Below are 19,404 nucleotides of genomic sequence, written 5' to 3' on the forward strand. Positions count from 1 at the left end.
CACATCTGCCTTCATTCATTGTTCAACAAGTATTTATTTGATCACCATGGATTTATATAGTCACAGTGACCAGGAGAAACACAGTTCTTGTACTCATAGAACTTATATTTGAGGAGGTGGGCGAACAACAAACACAACAAAAATCAGATGAATATAATAACTGCTGGTGGTATAGAAGTATGAAAGTAGAATTGAGCTCACAAATTTAAAAAAAGGGGGCCTATGGGAATAAGGTAGGCAGGAAGTCTTCTCTTAGAAGTTACTATTATAGGGGCGCCTGGGTGGCTCAGTGGGTTGAGCCTCTGCCTTTGGCTCAGATCATGATCCCAGGGTCCTGGGATTGAGCCCCACATCAGGCTCTCTGCTCAGTGGGGAGCCTGTTTCCCCCTCTCTCTCTGTCTGCTGCTGTGACTACTTGTGATCTCTCTTTGTCAAATAAATAAATAAATAAAATCCTAAAAAAAAAAAAAGAAGTTACTATTATAGAGAGATCTAAAGGGGAAAGAACAGTGAGCCACATGACGAATGGGGAGGAGGGAACAACCAATGCAAAGTTCATATATGCAAGAGAGAATCTGGTCAAGTACCCAGAGCAGACACTGTCATTGCATAAAGGGAAGAGGGAAGTCAAGTTGGCCAGTGGGTAATCCTACAAGGCCTGATAGATCATGGTAAAGAATTAGAAATTTTTTTTCCTTTTGACTTTAGAAAATCTCAAAAGTTGTTTTTAAAATTAGAAGTGTAGCACAATATACATTGTTTCATGTAGAGACGATGATCCACCTAGATTCACCAGTTATTTAACCTTTTTACCACATTTGCTTTTTTGTTCCTATTTTCCCTGTTCTATTCTTTTGTTCCCTCTCACTTCTCTTTTGTTTTTGTTTCATTTTTCGGCCAAATCTTTTGAAGGTAAGTTGCTGAATAGTGAGGCAAGTTATCTTCCCCAAACAATCTTCTACATAGTCACAAATTATCACATGCCAAAATATTTAATATTGGTCCAGTATTATCTTATAGTCCATATTTAAATTTCTCCAACTGTCCACAAAATGTTTTTCTGTAGTTACTTCTTAAAAAAAATAAAACAATTATGGACCAAGATTTATGAATTCTGTTTGTAATATTTGTCTCCTGACTAATGCAATCCTCCACCTAGTTTTTCTTTTTTTCCCTTGACCCTGACACTATTTCTTTTGACATTTTTTTGAAGAACCTAGGCCTGTTGTCTTTTACAGTGTTCTATATTGTTTTTGTTTTGTTTTGTTTCCTCATAGTTAGATTTAGGTTAAACATTTCTGGCACAGATATCATCAGGTGATAAATTGCTCCATTGTTGGTGATGCTGTTTCCTCATTTGGCTAAGGTATATCTAATAAATAAATCTCTATGTTGTAATATTACCCTTTCCCTTTATGATTGTGAAATCATCTCTAGGACGCTCTTTTGAGATAGTGTTAAAGTCCTGTTACCCAACAACCTTTCAGCCAATGAGTTTAGCATTTCATTTCATTTCAGCCACTGTTTCAGCATGTATTGATAAGATTTTATTTATTTGCCAGAGGGAGGGAGAGAGAGAGAGAGAGAGAGAGAGAGAGAGAGAGCACACACGCATGGGTAGCAGCAGGACTCAATCCCAGGACCCAGGGATCATGACCTGAGCTGAAGACTGATGCTTAAACACCTGAACCACCCAGGCATCCCTACCCATATTAATTTTTATATTGGAAAGTACAAAATGGGGATTTTCTATTTATTGTTTCATTTGTATTCATGAACTGGCATTCCTGTGTAAAGAATTTTTCATTTTTATTTCATTTCTCCCTTTCATGGGGACAGCTTAAAAAAAATTAAATCTGTTTTGCTTTCTCACCATCATTATTCTTTTCAATGCTCAAATTGTTACAAGTGTGGTCAACAGCAGCTCTGTTAATCCAGGTCCAATATCCTTTGAAATGTCCCTGTTAATCTCTAAGGACTTCTTTGGTTTCTGAGAAGAATGTTCTAGGCTCATTTTGCAATTTCTTTGCTCCAGGTGTGAATTAGCCTTCTCTCCAAGGAACACTGATTCCTTTTAGTGATGAATGGTATTTAGCAACTGTGTGGGTGGCTTGATGCTAGGTGTGCTTCTTCTCACTGGGAAGTTGGGGTTTCTATGCCTCTAGGCCCTGTTAATGGACCAATTGAGATAAAAAAAAATCATAACTTGATTTTACTACTACCAATTCAAATCCAGCACTGTGGGATTCTTCCTTAGCCTCTATCATTCTGTATTTGTTATCTTCTTCTCCTACTGTTGAGAACCTCAGTTCTAAGCAACATAAATATATTTCTTCATTTGCTTTGTCCTATAACTCATGCATAGTAGTTTCAAAATTGCTACACCAATACCCCTTTCAACATCAGACCTACTAGGTGAAGTTACTGATTTCTTTGCACTGTACATTGTATCCCACAACTCCTAATTCCAGTTGATAGAGTACTGTGCTCAATTAATTGACTGAATGCTTTTTCTCTGTATAGTTATGCTGGCAATTTGATACTCAAGTATGTTCACTTCTTTCTTTGTATTAAATTTTAGGGCTTGGTTTTATTTCCAGGGCTTTAGATTTAATGTTTTTCTTTTTAAAAGATTAAAAAAAAAAAAAGATTATTTATTTATTTATTTATTTATTTGACAGAGAGATCACAGTAGGCAGAGAGGCAGGCAGAGAGAGGGGGGAAGCAGGTTGCCCACTGGGCAGAGAGCCCAATGTGGGGCTTGATCCCAGGACCCTGAGATCATGACCGAAGCTGAAGGCAGAGGCTTAACCCACTGAGCCACACAGACGCCCCTAGATTTAATGTTTTGAAAAGGCAAAAAAAAATTATATATATACATACGTGTGTGTATGTATATACATACGTGTGTATATATATATGTATATACATACACACACAGCGTATATATACATATATTTATATAGGTTATTCAGAGAAGCCACACTGCCATCACTAGTCCCTGCAAAACATTCCTACCCCCCACAGGGAACTATTTTCATTCAGCGAATTTTCTGATTTAGTTTTTGAATTTATTTCTTAAAAAACAGGTCCAACGTGTGTAGTATGTATGTATGTACACTTTCTTCTTTCTTACACAAAATTTAGTGTATTTTTTAGGTTCTTTGGTATGTTTTCTTCCCTTAAAAACATAAATATGAATTTTTTCTGAAATCACTGAAGAGCTTTAAGACAGGGAGTGACTTGATCATTACATCTTGAAATTAGTTTGGTTGCTCTATGAAGAATGTTGTGGAGGAGAGCAGGATCTTAAGCAGGAAGACAAGTTGGGAGGCTATGGTGGTCTGGGCAATGAAAAGGAAATAGGTGTTTATTTTTACTTGTAGCACAAAAGCACAACAGATACATTTGTTTATGAACTGAGTGAAATTGCTGAGGGAAAAGGAGGACCCAAGGATGATTCTTTTATTTGTCTTGAGTAACTGGCAGGGACATAGTGGTGTTATTCACTGAGATGGAGATTGGGGAGGAGAGAAGTTGGGGTTTGGAGTGAAAAATCACCATCCCATATTGAATATAGTAGAGATGTTAAGTGGGTACTCAGATATTTGCATCTGTTTGGCGTTCAGAGGAGACGTCTGGAAAGAACGAGGAATTTGGAAGTCACCAGTAAGGATAAAGATACTTAAAACCATGGGAGTTGGTAAGGTTGCCAAAAGGACGACTATAGAGGAGAGAAAAAGGTGGGTTCAGGACCAAACTCTGAGGATGCCCATTATTTAGAGGTTAGATAGAAGAGACAGAAAAGGAGATTAAGACAGGTGGTTAGTAAGGTTGGGAGTATACAAGGACAAAGTGACTTTTTGCTGACCCAGAAGCCAAATGAGGGTGGCAAGGCTCAAGCATTTAACTGTGTGGCTGCTTCTGGGAGCAAGATAAAAATAAGAGAATCCATTGGATTTTTTTTTTTCTTCCCCTGTATCTGGTATTATTTTTCCTATGCCTGGAATGCTTACTCCTTTCTCTCTTTTTAAAACCTGGTTAATTTCCTAATGAGCTGTGGAGATGCAGATCAAACATTATTTTCTCAGATTCCCCGTGACAGTCTTACAGCTCTTAGAATATTTTCCCTGAAACCACTCAGTACAGTTGTGATTTCTCAATTATTTGTATTTTTAAACTTGATTGTTTCTCCCATTAGAAAGTAAGCTCCTTGAGGGTTAGTGTCTATTTTGCTCACTCTCCTCCACTGTTTCCCTACCTTCCAGCCTAGCGTTTCGCACATAGCAAGCAGGTTTTCAATAAGTATTTGTCAAATAATAATAAATAAACAGAACCCCTGGAGGGTTCAGGAGACAGGACTCAGTAACGGCTGGTAAAAGAAATAAAAGGCAGGGGTGTCTGGGTAGCTTAGCTGTATAGCATCTCCCTTCTACTCTGGCTCTGGTAATGATTTCCGGGTCATGGGTTGGGCTCCCTGCTCAGCAGGGGAGTCTGCTTCTCCCTCTCCCTCTGCTTCCCGCCTCCCCTTGTGCACTTGCACGCGCGCTCTCTCTCTCTCTCTCTTAAATAAATAAATAAATCTTAAAATAAAAGCAATAAAGATGTTGTGAGGTATGACAAGAAACAACAGATTTAGGGGTAGACCTGCCTGAAAGAGCAAAGGAGACTTTGACACTGAGTTCACCAAAGACTTTCGAGCCAGACGGGAGAGGAGGAAATAGCTTTTATTTTATCTTTCCTCGTGTCTTCCCCTTTACATTGACTTTCTCTGTTCTTTTTTTTTTTTTTTTTTTAATTTTATTTATTTGACAGAGTTCACAAGTAGGCAGAGAGACAGCCGGAGAGAGATGAAGGGAAGCAGGCTCCCCCCGAAGCAGAGCGCCCGATGGGGGGCGGGATCCCAGGACCCTGGGATCATGACCTGAGCCAAAGGCAGAGGCTTTAACCCACTGAGCCACCCAGGTGCCCCTTCTCTGTTCATTTTAACTCTTGGCCTTGCATCCTCTCCTCTACTCCAAAATGGCTCACTTTAAATGATTATCTTGTGGGGAAAGAAGATGAACTGAATGAGGAGACAGTGGGGAGTTAGTTAGAGAAGAGTTAAGTGGAGGGAGATACATAGAATGATAAGGTAAGGAAGACCTGAAGTTCATCAAAGTAGGTATTCTAAAACTGCTCCTAATCAAGCAAAATAGTAAAAAATAAGTCCCTATGTAAGAGGGTGGGTCTATGAAATCATTCCGCTGACTTAAATTCCCAACTCCTCCCTTAATAGCCATAGGTTTTTTAGCAAATTACTTAACCATATGAACTCAGTTTCCTCGGAATCAATAAAATGGAGATAATAATAGTACCTACCTCCAAGGGCTGTTCTCAGGATTAGTAAGACGATCCATTTTATATGCTTAATACCAAGACTGCCACAAGGTAAAATTTCAATTAACTTTAGCAGTTATTTTTCTTTAAAATCAAGCACAGCAGGGAGAGGCGGCCTAAATAATAAATGCTTGTCGTGAATATTATAGCAACACACAAAAGAAGAGGATCACTTTAAAAGAAGCAGATAAGGCTGCACTGGCACTTACGTTTTGAGCAAAGACCTTGCCTACGCATGGGATTTAGACTGTCACAGCACAGCGCCTGGCCGCGGTAGGTGCTTTATATTTTCGGAATGGCAAGAAAGATTAAAAAAGAAAAAAAAAAAAGAGAGAAGAAAATGCCTATAAAAGTCTATTCTGGGAGAAACTTAATTCGTCCGTCCAGGAGGGTCACTGGGGATGGCAGGGGGTCAGGCAGCGGGAGGAGTCTCCCTCTGGGTGCGGACTGCCCTAGTTCTAAGCGACTCTCGCGAGGCGAAGCCTGCTCCCGCCTGCGGGGACGCGTCAGGGCAGAGGCTAACTCTCCGTTCCTCCGCCCGTCCCTGGGGGAGTCTCGGGACCAAGTGCCGTGGTAGCGGCCTCACCTCCAGGCCTTTGCTACGTCTCATCTCCAGGACGGTATCCGAGACTGGCGTCCATGCCAACAGAGGTGGTACCCGCCGCAGTAACCACGCAGTGCCCCAGCCCGCGCTGCACACCTGACTCGGCGCCGAGCCCCAGCCCTCCTCTCGCCCGCGGCCCACCAGCCCCTCCGCCCAGTGACTGCCCGCGTTCTGAGATCCGCCCCAGATTTGAAAGCTTCTTCCGGGAGCGGGTGGGAAACCCACCGCGCGAGCCTCTGCGCTCCCGGGCGTCGTTCCGGAAGCTCCGCCCACTCCCAGCGTTCCGTGCGCTAACTTCGCCGCCATTGTTTGAATTTGAAAACGAAAACACCGCGGTGCTGCGCGCAGGTTGGGCGGCCCAGACAGTTTTTGCAGGTGAAGCTGTGCGTCCAGGTGAGGGTGCGAGGAAGGAGGTGGGGTGATTGCGCATATACCAGGCCTGAAGCTGGGAAACGCGCTGGCGGTGTGAGTGCCTTCCGACGGGGATCGCGATGCCCGTGAGGATACTCTCAGGAACTGGGTTGTAGGGCGATGGGTGCTCCTGGGGACCGTGGGCGCCGCCTGCGCATCGTAGGATTGAGCCATACTACTTGGGTTGGAGCTTAAATCTTGTCTCCACCGCATATTCGCTGAGGGAGGCAAGGCAACATATTTAATCTCTCTGGGTCATCTGTTAAAAGGGCTACTAATAATAGTACTTAATTTTTCGGTCCTTGTTTAGATAATATAGTATGGAAAGTTGTTAGAAACAGTGCTAGTATATATTAGGCACCAGGTGTTTGCAGTCATTAACGTTTTTACTATTGCTTTGCTGCTGCTGTTGAGGCGCAGGTCTCCATTGCCAAGCCTAGTTTTCTGAATCCCCGAGGTGAGCAGTTTGCTTGGCAGGTGCTATGACCTCTTTTTGCGGGGAGCCCTGTCGCGGCCATCTGTGCGTTAATTTCCAGGCTGCCGCAGGTCCCTGGGGCTTGCCCTCTTAGGCTTTGCAGTACCAAATGGAAGGGAGTGTGTGTGGCGAATTCAATGACTGCTCTCATCCCCCTCTTTAGAATGTTTCCCTCCATGTCATTCCACTACCTGCTTCAGTGATTCCTGCCTGACACACCCTCTAATATTCTTTGCTGAATGATTAGTTGACACAGGTTCCTACCTTAAGCAATCCTTGCTTAAAGTGACCAGATCCAGGTTTGCTTTTGTTGGTTTTAAAACCAAGTAGCATGTTTATTCAGAAGCAGCGATAGCTATATATATATATATATATATATATATATATTTATATTTAGATGTCCAAGACCCAAGACTTCAGTTTGAAAAATCATATAAAGGATTCATCAATTAGATGATAGATATTTGAGACTACATTTTGTGGATGACATTCAGAAACCTCATTCAGTAGCAGATTTGTTATCTTTCACCAGTGTTCAACCATGGACTCTCACTGGAGAGAAGATAAAAGAGATAAAAGATGCAGTTTTTCAGTCATGGGAACAGCCTTCTGAAATGAGAAATGAAGTCTTGAAGACTGCTGCAGCTAAAAACAATTACCACTGAAAGAGTAGTACCAATTTTTATATTTCTTTGGTTTAGAGGATTTTATTATTACTATTTAAGTAATCAGACAGGGAGTTTTTATCACTCATGCATCTCTGAATGAGTTGTAGGGGATACAGAGTAGTATAAGACAAAGAAAGTTCTTGTTGTCAAGAGATCTGTAGTCTAGTTAGGGAGAAGTTAACGTCTCACATGCAAGTAGAAGTTAACCAAACATACAAGATGCGACAGTCCGTCTCAACAATTTTATAAATGTTAAGAGGCAGTTTATTGAAATTAAACCTATGAACAAGTACAAATACTATAACCTTACTTTTTTTTTTTTTTTTATTAAAGATTTTATTTATTTATCAGAGAGAGAGAGGGAGCGAGCACAGGCAGACAGAATGGCAGGCAGAGGCAGAGGGAGAAGCAGGCTCCCTGCTGAGCAAGGAGCCCGATGTGGGACTCGATCCCAGGACGCTGGGATCATGACCTGAGCTGAAGGCAGCTGCTTAACCAACTGAGCCACCCAGGCGTCCCTATAACCTTACTTTTTAAAAGAGATATAGTTATTTATTTTTTTTAAAGATTTTATTTATTTGACAGAGATCAAAAGTAGGCAGAGAGGCAAGCAGAGAGAGGGGGAAGCAGGCTCCCTGTTGAGCAGAGAGCCCCATGTGTGGCCTGATCCCAGAACCCTGGGATCATGACCTGAGCCAAAGGCAGAGGCTTAACCCACTGAGTCACCCAGGCACCCCTAGTTATTCTTTTTAATTCAATAATTTAATAAAAGATTTACCTGTTTTTTAAACCAGAAATTAATTGAAGACAAAGTGAAATTTATCTTCCAAATTCATGGGCATTTCCATAAAATTTGATTTATGTGATGTCAAGCCATTGCTTTAATGTTTTTGCAAACTTTTCCTCTATGTTGTAGATCAGTGGTTATTTTTACTCTATCACATACCCCTTTTCATACATTGCATGTTTGAGATATTCTCTTAAACTACATTTAAGTAATTATCCCATTTTTATTATGTCACTGATTTAATACAATAAAGACAAAAGCAGCCAAGGTACTAAACTTGTTTAAGTGTATGTTTGGTTGATCTTATAGTTTGCTGGGCTTTGTGCACAGTAAATAATTTCCTTTGTCTTTTGGAGATTTAGGAAAAACAAAAACAAAACCCTGTTGTATTGAGTTTGTGGGTTTCAGGGCTGATCAAGGAGAAAGCTATGACCATGGTATGGTGGTATCACACACAAGGAGGTTTACTGGGGTAGCACTTTGACAGGATTGCATGCAAGGGAAGTCCCCCACAGCATGAGACCTTCCAGAAAGTAGAGTGAAGGACCACTAGAAGAGTAAAAAGGCAAGGGAACTAGGGGTTTGGGAGGGGAAGGAGAGGAAGAATTAGAATTGGGGGCTTATGGTCTTAAGTGATTTTTCTCTGCAGCACAGTGGGGAGTCCCGGGGTCAGAGAACTCCAAAAGGCATTAGTGGTTTCGGTCTTTTGGTCCTGAATTTGTTTGTGACTAGCAGATGGGTGCAGTTTCTGGGATGTGCAAACTAGTTAGACTCTAAATGACTTCTTAAAAAAAATAATTTGAGCTATATTAAAAGCAAATTGATGCATAAAAATTTGAGTCTGGTACCTAATGGGTTTTTGAATTAATATTTTTGGCCTGTGAAGAAGTAAGCAACATAGGGGCAATATACAGGGTCCATCTTTGGCTTTTTTATATAACACATATGGCTGCCCATTAATGTCTTCCTGAGCCAGGAACCCTCGTTTGGGAGTACCATTCTGATATTTCATCGTATTGTCAAAGAACAGCAGGGAGCTCTCTTTCTTCCTGGTATTATTCATCTAGTAGATTGTCAATAACTATTAGAATGTTAAAATTTTTTTAGTTAAGGTTTACTTTAGTTGTAACATTTTGATGCATTATTCCATATTCACCTTAATTTTTAAGCCTTACACAGTGTCATACATTAGTTTTCACTTGCATTATTTGGAAGAATTCAGTAGAAAGAGTTCAACAGATAACTGAGTTTAGCTCTTAAATGCTAAAATGTTACAGAGTTTGTAGGTAACATTCTCAGAAGACATTAAATAACTAAAATAACACAAGATTATAAATTACTTTTATTTGATTTCTGAGAGGATTTCAGGCAGAGATTGAATGTTTTATACTGTCTTACGTAACGGGCTACCATTGCTCATGAAATCTCTTTTGATGAATCTATCTATAGGTTGGGTCATATGAGTAGTAGTGGTAGGCTGTGGCCATTATTTGATTCAGAATCTGTAAATACTTTGATCATTGTCTTTTCCCTGGGTCATCATGTTACAGATGAGGCAGTCTAATGTTTTCCTTCTTTGGAAATCTAGTTATATGGGGGTTAGTAGTGGACTGGACTCAATTCTTAAACGATGGGTGGCTTAGATGCTAATTTATTAAGATTATCTGAAGTTACTATTATTTTTGCAGAATGGAATCTAATTTAAATCAAGATGGAGTGCCTAGACCATCTTATGTTGTTAGTGCTGACCCAGTTGCAAGGCCTTCGGAAATAAATTTTGATGGCATTAAGCTTAATCTCTCTCATGAATTTTCCTTAGTTGCTTCAAGCACTGAGGTAAGTACAAGAAAATTTTATGTTGATTATCGTGATTGAGTGGAAATGTGTGTGGCACACACATACTTGCTGACAGGTATGACCAGAGCTTTCTAGACTTTGTGGGTTTGAGGCAACTTTCTATCTCAGTAATTTTTTCGTGGCATTCTAAATATATCAGTTCTTCTAAGTAGTAGGTCCAAACTACTTAATATATAACTACTATACTTAACCAAGAGCCATTTGAAAAAATTATTGTAAATTAAAAAGATTACTTTCTTTAATAATTACCACAGTTATTTAATGTAAAGGTAATAACCTTTTGAGGGCACCTGGGTGGCTCAGTTGGTTAAGTATCCACCTTTGGCTTAGGTCATGGTTGCAGGGTCCTGGGATTAAGCCCTGCATCAGACTTCCTATTCTTCGGGAAGCCTGCTTCTCCCTCTCCTACTCCCCGTGCCTGTGTTCCTGCTCTCACTCTCTCTCTCTGTCAAATAAATAAATAAAATGTTTTAAAAAAAAAAGGAGATAATACCTTCTGGCCACTTCATAACTTTTCAAGATTTGGAATCAGATTAGGCATTGCCAACTTTATTTTCTGTTCTTCTTTGTTTTGGGGTAGTACTTTTTATTTTATTTTTTTTAATCACAGCAACCACTGAAAATCTAGCTTCACTGAGAAACGACAACAAAAGAAATACTATGATCTAACACTGAAACTGTGAGCTACTTGAAGCTAATCATTCGTGGTGTTCAACATATGTCAAGTATGTTGAACTATGCCTGTGATTCCCTCAAAAATGTAAAATATTCCACTATGCCCCTAGGAATTGCAGGCCTTAGTTAAATTAAAATTATTAAAATATTTAAATAAAATAAATTAAAATAACTTTAAAAAGTAAAAGTCCTTCTTTCTACCACCCTATCTACTACCACTGTTGTGTGTCTTTGTAGACGTTATTCCTTTTTTTAAAAAAAAGATTTATTTATTTGTTATTTAAGAGATATAGGGAGAAAGGAGGAGAGAGAGAGCTCCAGCAGGGTGAGCTATAGACTCCCCCACTGAACCTGCATCCTGATGCAGGCTCCATTCTAGGACCCTGAGATCCTGACCTGAACCAAAATCACAAGAGTCAGCCATTTCACTGAGTGAGCCATCCAGCTGCCCCTAGAGTTTATTTCTTACACATTTACTTTTCAATCTATTTATATCCTCTTTGTTATATTTTCTATTGTTAATTTTGATGCCTTAGAGAGATGGACTATTTTAAAGAATGATGGAAGGGGAAGGGGAGCATAAATTAAAAAAATAATACTTATTAAATATCCATCATATGCCAGGGTTTTTTACTTGAGCTCATTTAATCATACATCAAGAAAGAGGGGTGCCTGGGTGTCTCAGTTGTTTGAACATCCAATTCTTAACTTCAGCTCAAGTCACAATCTCAGGGTCATGGGATAAAGCCTTATGTCTGGGCTCTGCACTCAGTGGGGAGCCCACTTGAGGTTCGCTCTCTGCCTCTTTCTGCCCCTCCCCACCTCTTGCATTCTCTTTTTCTCTCTCTAAAATAAATAAATAAATAAATAAATCTTTAAAAAAAAATCAAGAAAGAAGGTAAAAAGGGAGGAAGGAATACGTGCCTCTTGGTATTTATGTGGAATCATGCATCATGTAGTCTTTTATGTCTGCCTTCTTTCACTTAACACAGGGGCTATAAGCAATGGACTGTTTTTGTATTGCTCACAAGCTAAGAATGCCTTTTGTGTCGAATCTAAAAAGTCATAGCCAAAATCCATATCTGGGTTTTCTAGGACTTTAATAGTTTTAATATTTAGGGTTGTATCCATTTTGAATTCATTTTTGTGAAGGGTATAAGATTAATTTTCCTAGATTAAGTTTATTGCATGTGGATGTTTGGTTGTTGCAGCACCACTTGTTGAAAAGACTTGTTTTTGCTCCATTGTATTGCCTTTGCTTCTTTGTTAAAGATGAGTAGACTGTATTCATGGGCATCTATTTCTGGGCTCTATGTTCTGTTCCATTGATGGATTCTGTTCTTTTGCCAGTTCATTTGCTGTCTTGAGTACTGTAGCTTTATAGTATGTCTTGAAGTTGTACACTGTCAGTCCTTCAACTTTGATCTACTCCTTCAATTTTATATTGGCTTTTCTGGGCAGTCTTTATTTTTAGCTATTCTAATAGATGTAATGGTATCACTTTGGTATTTACATTTAACTTAATAACTAAAGATATTGAACATTTTCATGTGATTATTTTTCATTAGTGTTTTTTTAAATTAAATTTAAATCTTTGCCCATTTAAAAAAATTGGGTTGTTTGTTTTTATATTATTATTTAATTTTAAGTATCGTTTATATTTTTCAGATGCATTGGTTTGTTTGGTATATACTTTATAAATATTTTTTCCCAGTTTATGGCTTGCCTGTTATCCTTTACTAGTGTTTTTTTGAAGAACAGAAGTTTTAATTTAATCAATATTTTTTCTATTATGGATGGTCCTTTTGGTGTCATATTTAAGAAATCTTTGCCTGGGGCACCTGGGTGGCTCAGTTGGTTAAGCGTCTGCCTTCAGCGTCATGATTTCAGGGTCCTGGGATTGAGTCCCATGTTGGGCTTCTTCCTCAGCAGGGAAGCCTGCTTCTCCCTCCCTGTCTCCCTCTGCATGCCACTCCCCCATGTGTTCTCTCTCTGTCAAATAAGTAGAAAAAATCTTTACAAAAAAAAAAAAAAGAAAAATTTTTGCCGAACTCAAGTCCACAAAGATTTTCTTCTGTGTGTTCTTTTTAGAAGTTTTACAGTTTTAATTTTACATTTAGGATATGATCCATTTTAAATTAATTTTTATATACAATGTGAACTGTGTATTCAGATTCTTTTTATTTTTTTTAAATGTATAGGTATCCAGTTGTTCTAGCCTGATTTGTTGGAAAAGCTGTGCTTTCTGTACTCCATTTCTTTTCCACCTTTATCATCAATCAGATGTCCTGTGTAGGGGTTTATTTCTGAATATTGTTTCATTTATTTGTCTGTCTTTCTGCCAGTACCCCACTGTTTTGATCATTGTAGTATTGAAATCAGGTAGTGTTGTTCTGTTAGCCCACCAAATTTTTTTCATAGTTGTTTTGACTATTCTAGGTACTTTGCATTTCTTTCTTTCTCTCTCTCTTTTTTTTTTAAGATTTTATTTATTTATTTGACAGAGATCACAAGCGGGGGGGCGGGGGGCGGGGCGGGGGAGGGTGGCAGGGAGAAGCCGACTTCATGCTGAGCAGAGAGCTGGATACGGGGCTCCATCCCAGGATCCTGAGATCATGACCTGAGCCGACGGCAGAGGCTTAACCCACTGTGCCACCCAGGTGCCCCTCTATGTGAATTTTAAAATGAGCTTGTCAGTTGCCACAACAAAAGCTTCTTGGGATTTTGATTGCTGTTGTATTCAATCTATAGATCAGTCTTGGAAGAATTGACATCTTAACAATATTGAGTTTACCAAAACGATGAGCAAGGTGTATCTCAATTTCTTTTGGTCTCCTTTATTTATCTGAACATTGTTTTTGTAGTTTCCAAGGAATAGCCCTTTCACATCTTTTGTCAGATTTATCCCTTAAGTATTTCATGATTTTTGATGCAATTCCAAATGGTATTGCTTTTTAAAATCAATTTCTGACTTTTTCCCCAGTATATAAAAGAATAATTGATTTTGCATATTGATCTTATGTCCTGTTACATCGCTAAACTCCTTTAATAGTTCAGGTAACATTTTGGTAGATTTTATTTGATTTTTGCATATAGATATTAATGTTGTCAGTGAATGAAGACAATTTTATTTCTTCCCAATCTGGATGCCCTTCCTTTCTTTTTGGGATGCCCTTCTTTCCTTTTCCATTTCCTTTCTTTTCTTTCCTAATTACATTTACTGGATCCTCTTGTACAGAGCTGGATAAAAATGGTGAGAGCAGAAATCCTCATATTGTTACTTATCTTGCTATTCATCTTAGATTCAGTCTTTCACCATTAAATGTGATGTTAGCTGTAGGTTTTTGTAAATGTCCTTTGTCAGGTGAAGGATATCCTTTGTCTCTTCCACTTTGCTGAGAATTATTATGAATGGATGTTGAATACTTATGTCAATTTCATGTCATCATTCAAATGCTTTTTTTTTTTTTTTTTTTAATTTATTAGAGAGAGAGAGAGAGAAAGCACGAGCAGGTTTGAGGCTGAGGGAGAGGGACAAGTAGACTCCCCGCTGATCAGGGAATTCTACCTGGGGCTCCATCCCAGGACTCTGGGATCATTCCCTGAGCTGAAGGCAGTTGCTTAACCAACTGAGCCACCCAGACACCCTTAGAGATGTACATTGCTTTATTCTTTTAGTGTGGTTATTTACCTAAATTGATTTTTCAATGCTAAATTGACCTTGCATTCCTGAGATAAAACAGTTTTTGGTCAGGATGTATTATCTTATTTTATATATTGGCTATTACTTTATTAGGGAATTTTTCCATTTATCTTAATTAGGGATATTGTTCTGTAATTTCTTCTGGTGATATCTTTGTCATATTGTGGTACCGGGGTTATGTCATACTCAAAGTTAGTTGAAAAGTGTTTTTTTTTATTTTCTTAAAGGCTTCTCTATGATTGGTATGATTATATCCTAAAATGTTTGAGAGAATTGACTAATAAATTCTCTCAAACCAGGGACTGGAGTTTTTTTGTGGGATTATTTTGTTTATTTGAATATAAGTTGAATTTCTTTAATAGATATAGAACTGTTCAGATTTTCTAGTTTCTGGGTGCTTTTTTTTTTTTTTTAAAGTAAGGTGTATTTAAGTAGTTCTTTCCTTTTTACTAAAAAAAAAAACCAAAACCACATTTCTTTAGAATTATTTTAAGACGTGAACTAAACTTATTTCTTTCCCAAAGGAAGGAGGAAAGAGAATGATGTATAGCAAAAAAATTTTAGATGGAATTGAACATTTCGGTTAATAGACTATTCTGTTGCATGTAATGTATTTTAGAGTACTGTGTTTTAGTGACTTAGAGCCCTATTTTTATTTAGTTATAAAGGCAAGGATTTTATGGAAAAGAGACATATTGTAAGCTTCAAGTATAAATAGAGAAAGTAGAGGAAACAGTCTTTTGCAGTGTTTTTTTAAAAGTAGATTTGCTTCTTTTTAGACATATAAAGTGATTACAAACAGAAGAATCACAGTTTGCTTAGGGGTTCTCTGTAGTCTCAGTTAGTTATAGTAATAGCCACTTAAAGAAAGGTGATTTCTGAAAAGCCATATTTTGCATTTTTAAAATACAGTTATTTTGTTCTTCTTTTTTAAGGCAAATAGTTTGGAATCCAAAGATTATCTCCAGGTTTGTCTTCGAATAAGACCGTTTACACAGTCAGAAAAAGAGCATGAGTCTGAGGTTTGTGGTGACTTTAATTGGGTTTTACTTTCATTAAATGGACAAAATGCCATTTTTTTTATTTATTTATTGTGGGATTATTTATGTTTATTTATGTGTTCTAGGGCTGTGTGTATATGCTGGACTCACAGACCATTCTGCTGAAAGATCCTCAAAGCATCCTTGGTCGGTTAAGTGAGAAAAGCTCTGGACAGATGGCACAGAAATTCAGTTTTTCCAAGGTAAGTACTTATGTGAAACTGGAGATTTTTCTTTTAAGTCGAAGCGATTTGACTTAGGCTAAATAGCCACATAATTGTATATAATGAACTATACACATCATCTGCTTATGGAACTTAGGTATTAGGCACTGGTATTTTTCTCTTAAGAGTAGGACTCAAATTTCAGGTTTATAAATATATAATTGGAAGTGAATAGATTATAGTTTTTAAACCTTTTTTTGTTTTAAGAAATGTTCTTTTCAAAATTTAGATGAAAACTTGATTGACTAGGTCAGATTTCTATCCTGAAAACTTTCTGACGTAGTTAAAATATCATGTGTATTTGTGAGAGTTGGGGATATGGCACCTATCCTAAGTATATGAATCTTGTAAAAGAGATCTTTTAAGTTTTTGAAGCATGAGGGGTGCCTGGCGAGCTCAGTTAGGGGAGCCCACAACTCTTGGTATCAGGGTCATGAGTTTGAGCCCAATGTTAGCTGTAGAGATTACTTAAATAAATAAGCTTTAAAAATAAAAATTTAAAACCTGAGTTATGGGGGTAGAACTGAGTGTAAAAATTTACTTGAATTTTCTAAAAAGGCTTGTTTTAAAAAATGCTTATTAGGTTTTTGGTCCAGAAACTACACAGAAGGAATTCTTCCAGGGTTGCATTATGCAGCCAGTAAAAGACCTCTTGAAAGGACAGAGTCGGCTGATTTTTACTTACGGGCTAACCAATTCAGGAAAAACATATACATTTCAAGGTAAACTTATTATTTTTGCTGGAAAGGATTAAAGCACTAATATACCCTCATTCTCATAATACTTGCATGTAGTTATGTTTCCATCACCTAGTACATTTACTCCATTTTTAATACTAATAGCATTTTGAATGTGTATTGCTGATGGGTTTTGATTCAGATTGATTTAATTCGTTTGTGAAATTGCTTTACCCAGATGATAGAGAAGGAGATGATAAAAATTCAGAAAAAGGATTTATGTGACATAGTGAATTAAGCATGGATAACCAAGGAAGCATTTTGTTTACTTTTATACTTTGTGATTATGGGTGATTGCAAATGTTATGGCTGATCTGAATGGAAATTTTCAGATTTTGCACCAGTAGAATAGTTGATAAAATGTCCCATTATACAATGAAGAGCAAAGTGATGGAAAACTGAGTAATCCTTCAGCTTCTCTTGCTTTTGTCATAGCTGTTTACTCTTGCCTATTGGTGGTATAAAAGGAACCTTGGTAATGCAGGAATGTTTTCCACTTTCCTAATACTCTAAGAAAGTATAAAACAAAAACTCTTTCTCACAGGCACAGAAGAAAATATTGGTATTTTGCCACGAACTTTGAATGTATTATTTGATAGTCTTCAGGAAAGGCTGTACACAAAGATGAACCTTAAACCACATAGATCTAGAGAATATTTACGGTTATCACCACATCAAGAGAAAGAAGAGGTTGCTAGCAAAAGTGCATTGCTTCGGCAAATTAAAGAGGTATGGGAGTAGTCTAGTATGTGAAAAATATATACATTATGATCTTCTATAAGCTCTTTGTTTCAGCTTATATTAGAATATTTTGTGATGGTGGTGGTGGTGGTGATCATTGTCTTTTCTTTTTGAGAAAAGTATAAACTTGTTTTGCTTTATATTATACAAATAACAGAAATGTTTAAACAGTACACATGTAAATGGTTCTGAAATTTTTTTTTGGTTGTAGGGACTACTATATGTAATGATTAAAAATTTTTTAATTGTAGAAGTAATTTGTACATACAAAGTCTAATCAAGGGACTGTGATAAATAAAAAGTGAGAATTTCTTATAACATTAAATAAATTATAATTTATTATAAGAAATTATAAATTTCTTATCTGTTAGGTTATATTGGCCTCTTTTCTTTCTTTCCTCAATCAGTTTTTCACAGAAAGGTTTTTTTTTCTTTAAAGATTTTATTTATTTATTTGACAGACAGAGATCACAAGTAGGCAGAGAGGCAGGCAGAGAGAGGAGGAAGCAGGCTCTGCAGAGCAGAGAGCCTGACGTGGGGCTCCGTCCCAGGATCCTGGGATCATGACCTGAGCCAAAGGCAGAGGCTTTTACCCACTGAGCCACTCAGGCGCTCCACACAGAAAGTTTTTTGTAAAGGAATATTTGTTTATTCCTGTTTCTTATGGATTTAATGTTCCATTTTCAGACATTTATCCTATTCAAGATTGTTAAAACTAATAACAGTTTTTATAGATAGTTGCATAATATTGATGGGGTTCTTTTTTTTTTTTAAGACATTTAGAAATCAGGGATTCAAGGTAATAAAATATTTTTTGCTCAGTGAGTTCAGAATTTAGAGCCCATGATTAAGATCTCTGAAAGTAAAATAGTGAGTATAAATAAAAATTATGGAAATTGTAGGGAATAGCGAGGAAAATTCTTAGAGGAGATGGAAGTCATTAATCATGAAAAAAACTTCCCTCACAAGTTATCCAGTTAAAACATAGTCTATGAAGTTATTAAAATTTTAGAAAAATGAAATCACGCTTTCATATATTGTTTGTAAAATGTGTTTTTAGAAAATGGTTTGGCAATACTGTGAGTGAGAACTTAAAAATTTTTCATAACTTTTCATCCACTAATTCACATTTAGGGATATGTCCTAAGGAACTAATTAGAGTACAGAAGAAAAAAATGATAAAGTTATATATCTTAGTATTATTTTACTGACATAACTTTGTAGATGATCTAAATGCTTAGTAGTAGGGGAATAATTAATGTATTTCACATCTTTTCAATTACACAGCCACCATTACTTGTTTATAAATAATTTTTTAAACATAGTAAAAGTAAAAGCTGTCAGTGTAATAAGTGTGGAGAATAGAATAGAAAGGAATATGTTGAAATATTACTAGTAATTGTGAGTGGCAGGGATCATATGTGATGATATTCTTTTTTTTTTTTTTGAAGATTTTATTTATTTACTTGACAGAGAGATAGAGAGCACAAGTAAGCAGAGCAGCAGGCAGAGGGAGAGAGAGAGAAGCAAGCTGTCTGCTAAGCAGGGAGCCTAAGCAGGGTCCTCCATCCCAGGACCTTGGGATCATGACCTGAGCTGAAGGCAGCTGCTTAACCAGCTAAGCCACCCAGGCGCCCCTGATAGTCTTTTTAATACTCTTTTGTGGTTTCCCAGATTTCTTTTTTTTAAAAATATTTTATTTATTTATTTATTTGACAGAGATCATAAGTAGGCAGAGAGGCAGGCAGAAAGAGAGAGAGAGGAGGAAGCAGGTTCCCCGCTGAGCAGAGAGCCTGATGTGGGGCTTGATCCCAGGACCCTGGGATCATGACCTCGGCGGAAGGCAGGGGCTTTAACCTAGAGCCACCCAGACGCTCCTCCCAGATTTCTTATTTTGAGACTCTGTTATTTAACTGGGGGAAAGAATTAATAGTGGTCATTGAAATGGAGTAGATGAAAGGTTGTGATTTGTATGGTGACTTATTCAGATAGACAATCAATGTACTGGTTATTTAACCTTAACTAAAAATGGTTTTTAACTTAAAAAAAATTGTTCCTTTTTAGGTTGTGATGCAGAATGATAGTTACGATGGTAAGGTTTCC

The 19,404-nt window shown here is 37.6% G+C and overlaps 2 protein-coding genes across 14 annotated transcripts in view; one reads left to right on the top strand and one right to left on the bottom strand.

Annotated features, from left to right (window-relative positions):
* The window catches only part of PANK1 (pantothenate kinase 1), a 108,532-nt gene extending 102,356 nt beyond the window's left edge, over positions 1-6,176 (bottom strand). For 2 of the 5 annotated variants that reach the window (XM_059398100.1, XM_059398099.1), the window contains exon 1: positions 5,966-6,176. The gene's annotated coding sequence lies outside the window, so the exon portion shown is untranslated. Of the gene's footprint in view, positions 1-5,361; positions 5,496-5,588; positions 5,660-5,965 lie in introns of all 5 variants that reach the window. The other 3 variants (XM_059398101.1, XM_059398102.1, XM_059398103.1) reach the window with 3 other exon arrangements.
* Positions 6,177-6,281: 105 nt separating this feature from the next.
* The window catches only part of KIF20B (kinesin family member 20B), a 67,250-nt gene continuing 54,127 nt past the window's right edge, over positions 6,282-19,404 (top strand). For 5 of the 9 annotated variants that reach the window (XM_059398105.1, XM_059398112.1, XM_059398111.1 and 2 more), the window contains exons 1-7: positions 6,289-6,376; positions 10,013-10,160; positions 15,495-15,581; positions 15,686-15,802; positions 16,407-16,545; positions 17,105-17,289; positions 19,366-19,393. In XM_059398105.1, the coding sequence (XP_059254088.1) occupies positions 10,014-10,160; positions 15,495-15,581; positions 15,686-15,802; positions 16,407-16,545; positions 17,105-17,289; positions 19,366-19,393 (703 nt within the window). In that variant the 5' untranslated portion in view covers positions 6,289-6,376; position 10,013. Of the gene's footprint in view, positions 6,449-7,382; positions 7,539-10,012; positions 10,161-15,494; positions 15,582-15,685; positions 15,803-16,406; positions 16,546-17,104; positions 17,290-19,365; positions 19,394-19,404 lie in introns of all 9 variants that reach the window. The other 4 variants (XM_059398107.1, XM_059398106.1, XM_059398110.1 and 1 more) reach the window with 4 other exon arrangements.

The sequence above is a fragment of the Mustela nigripes genome, chromosome 4, assembly GCF_022355385.1.
Source record: "Mustela nigripes isolate SB6536 chromosome 4, MUSNIG.SB6536, whole genome shotgun sequence".
Taxonomy (NCBI): Eukaryota; Metazoa; Chordata; class Mammalia; order Carnivora; family Mustelidae; genus Mustela; species Mustela nigripes.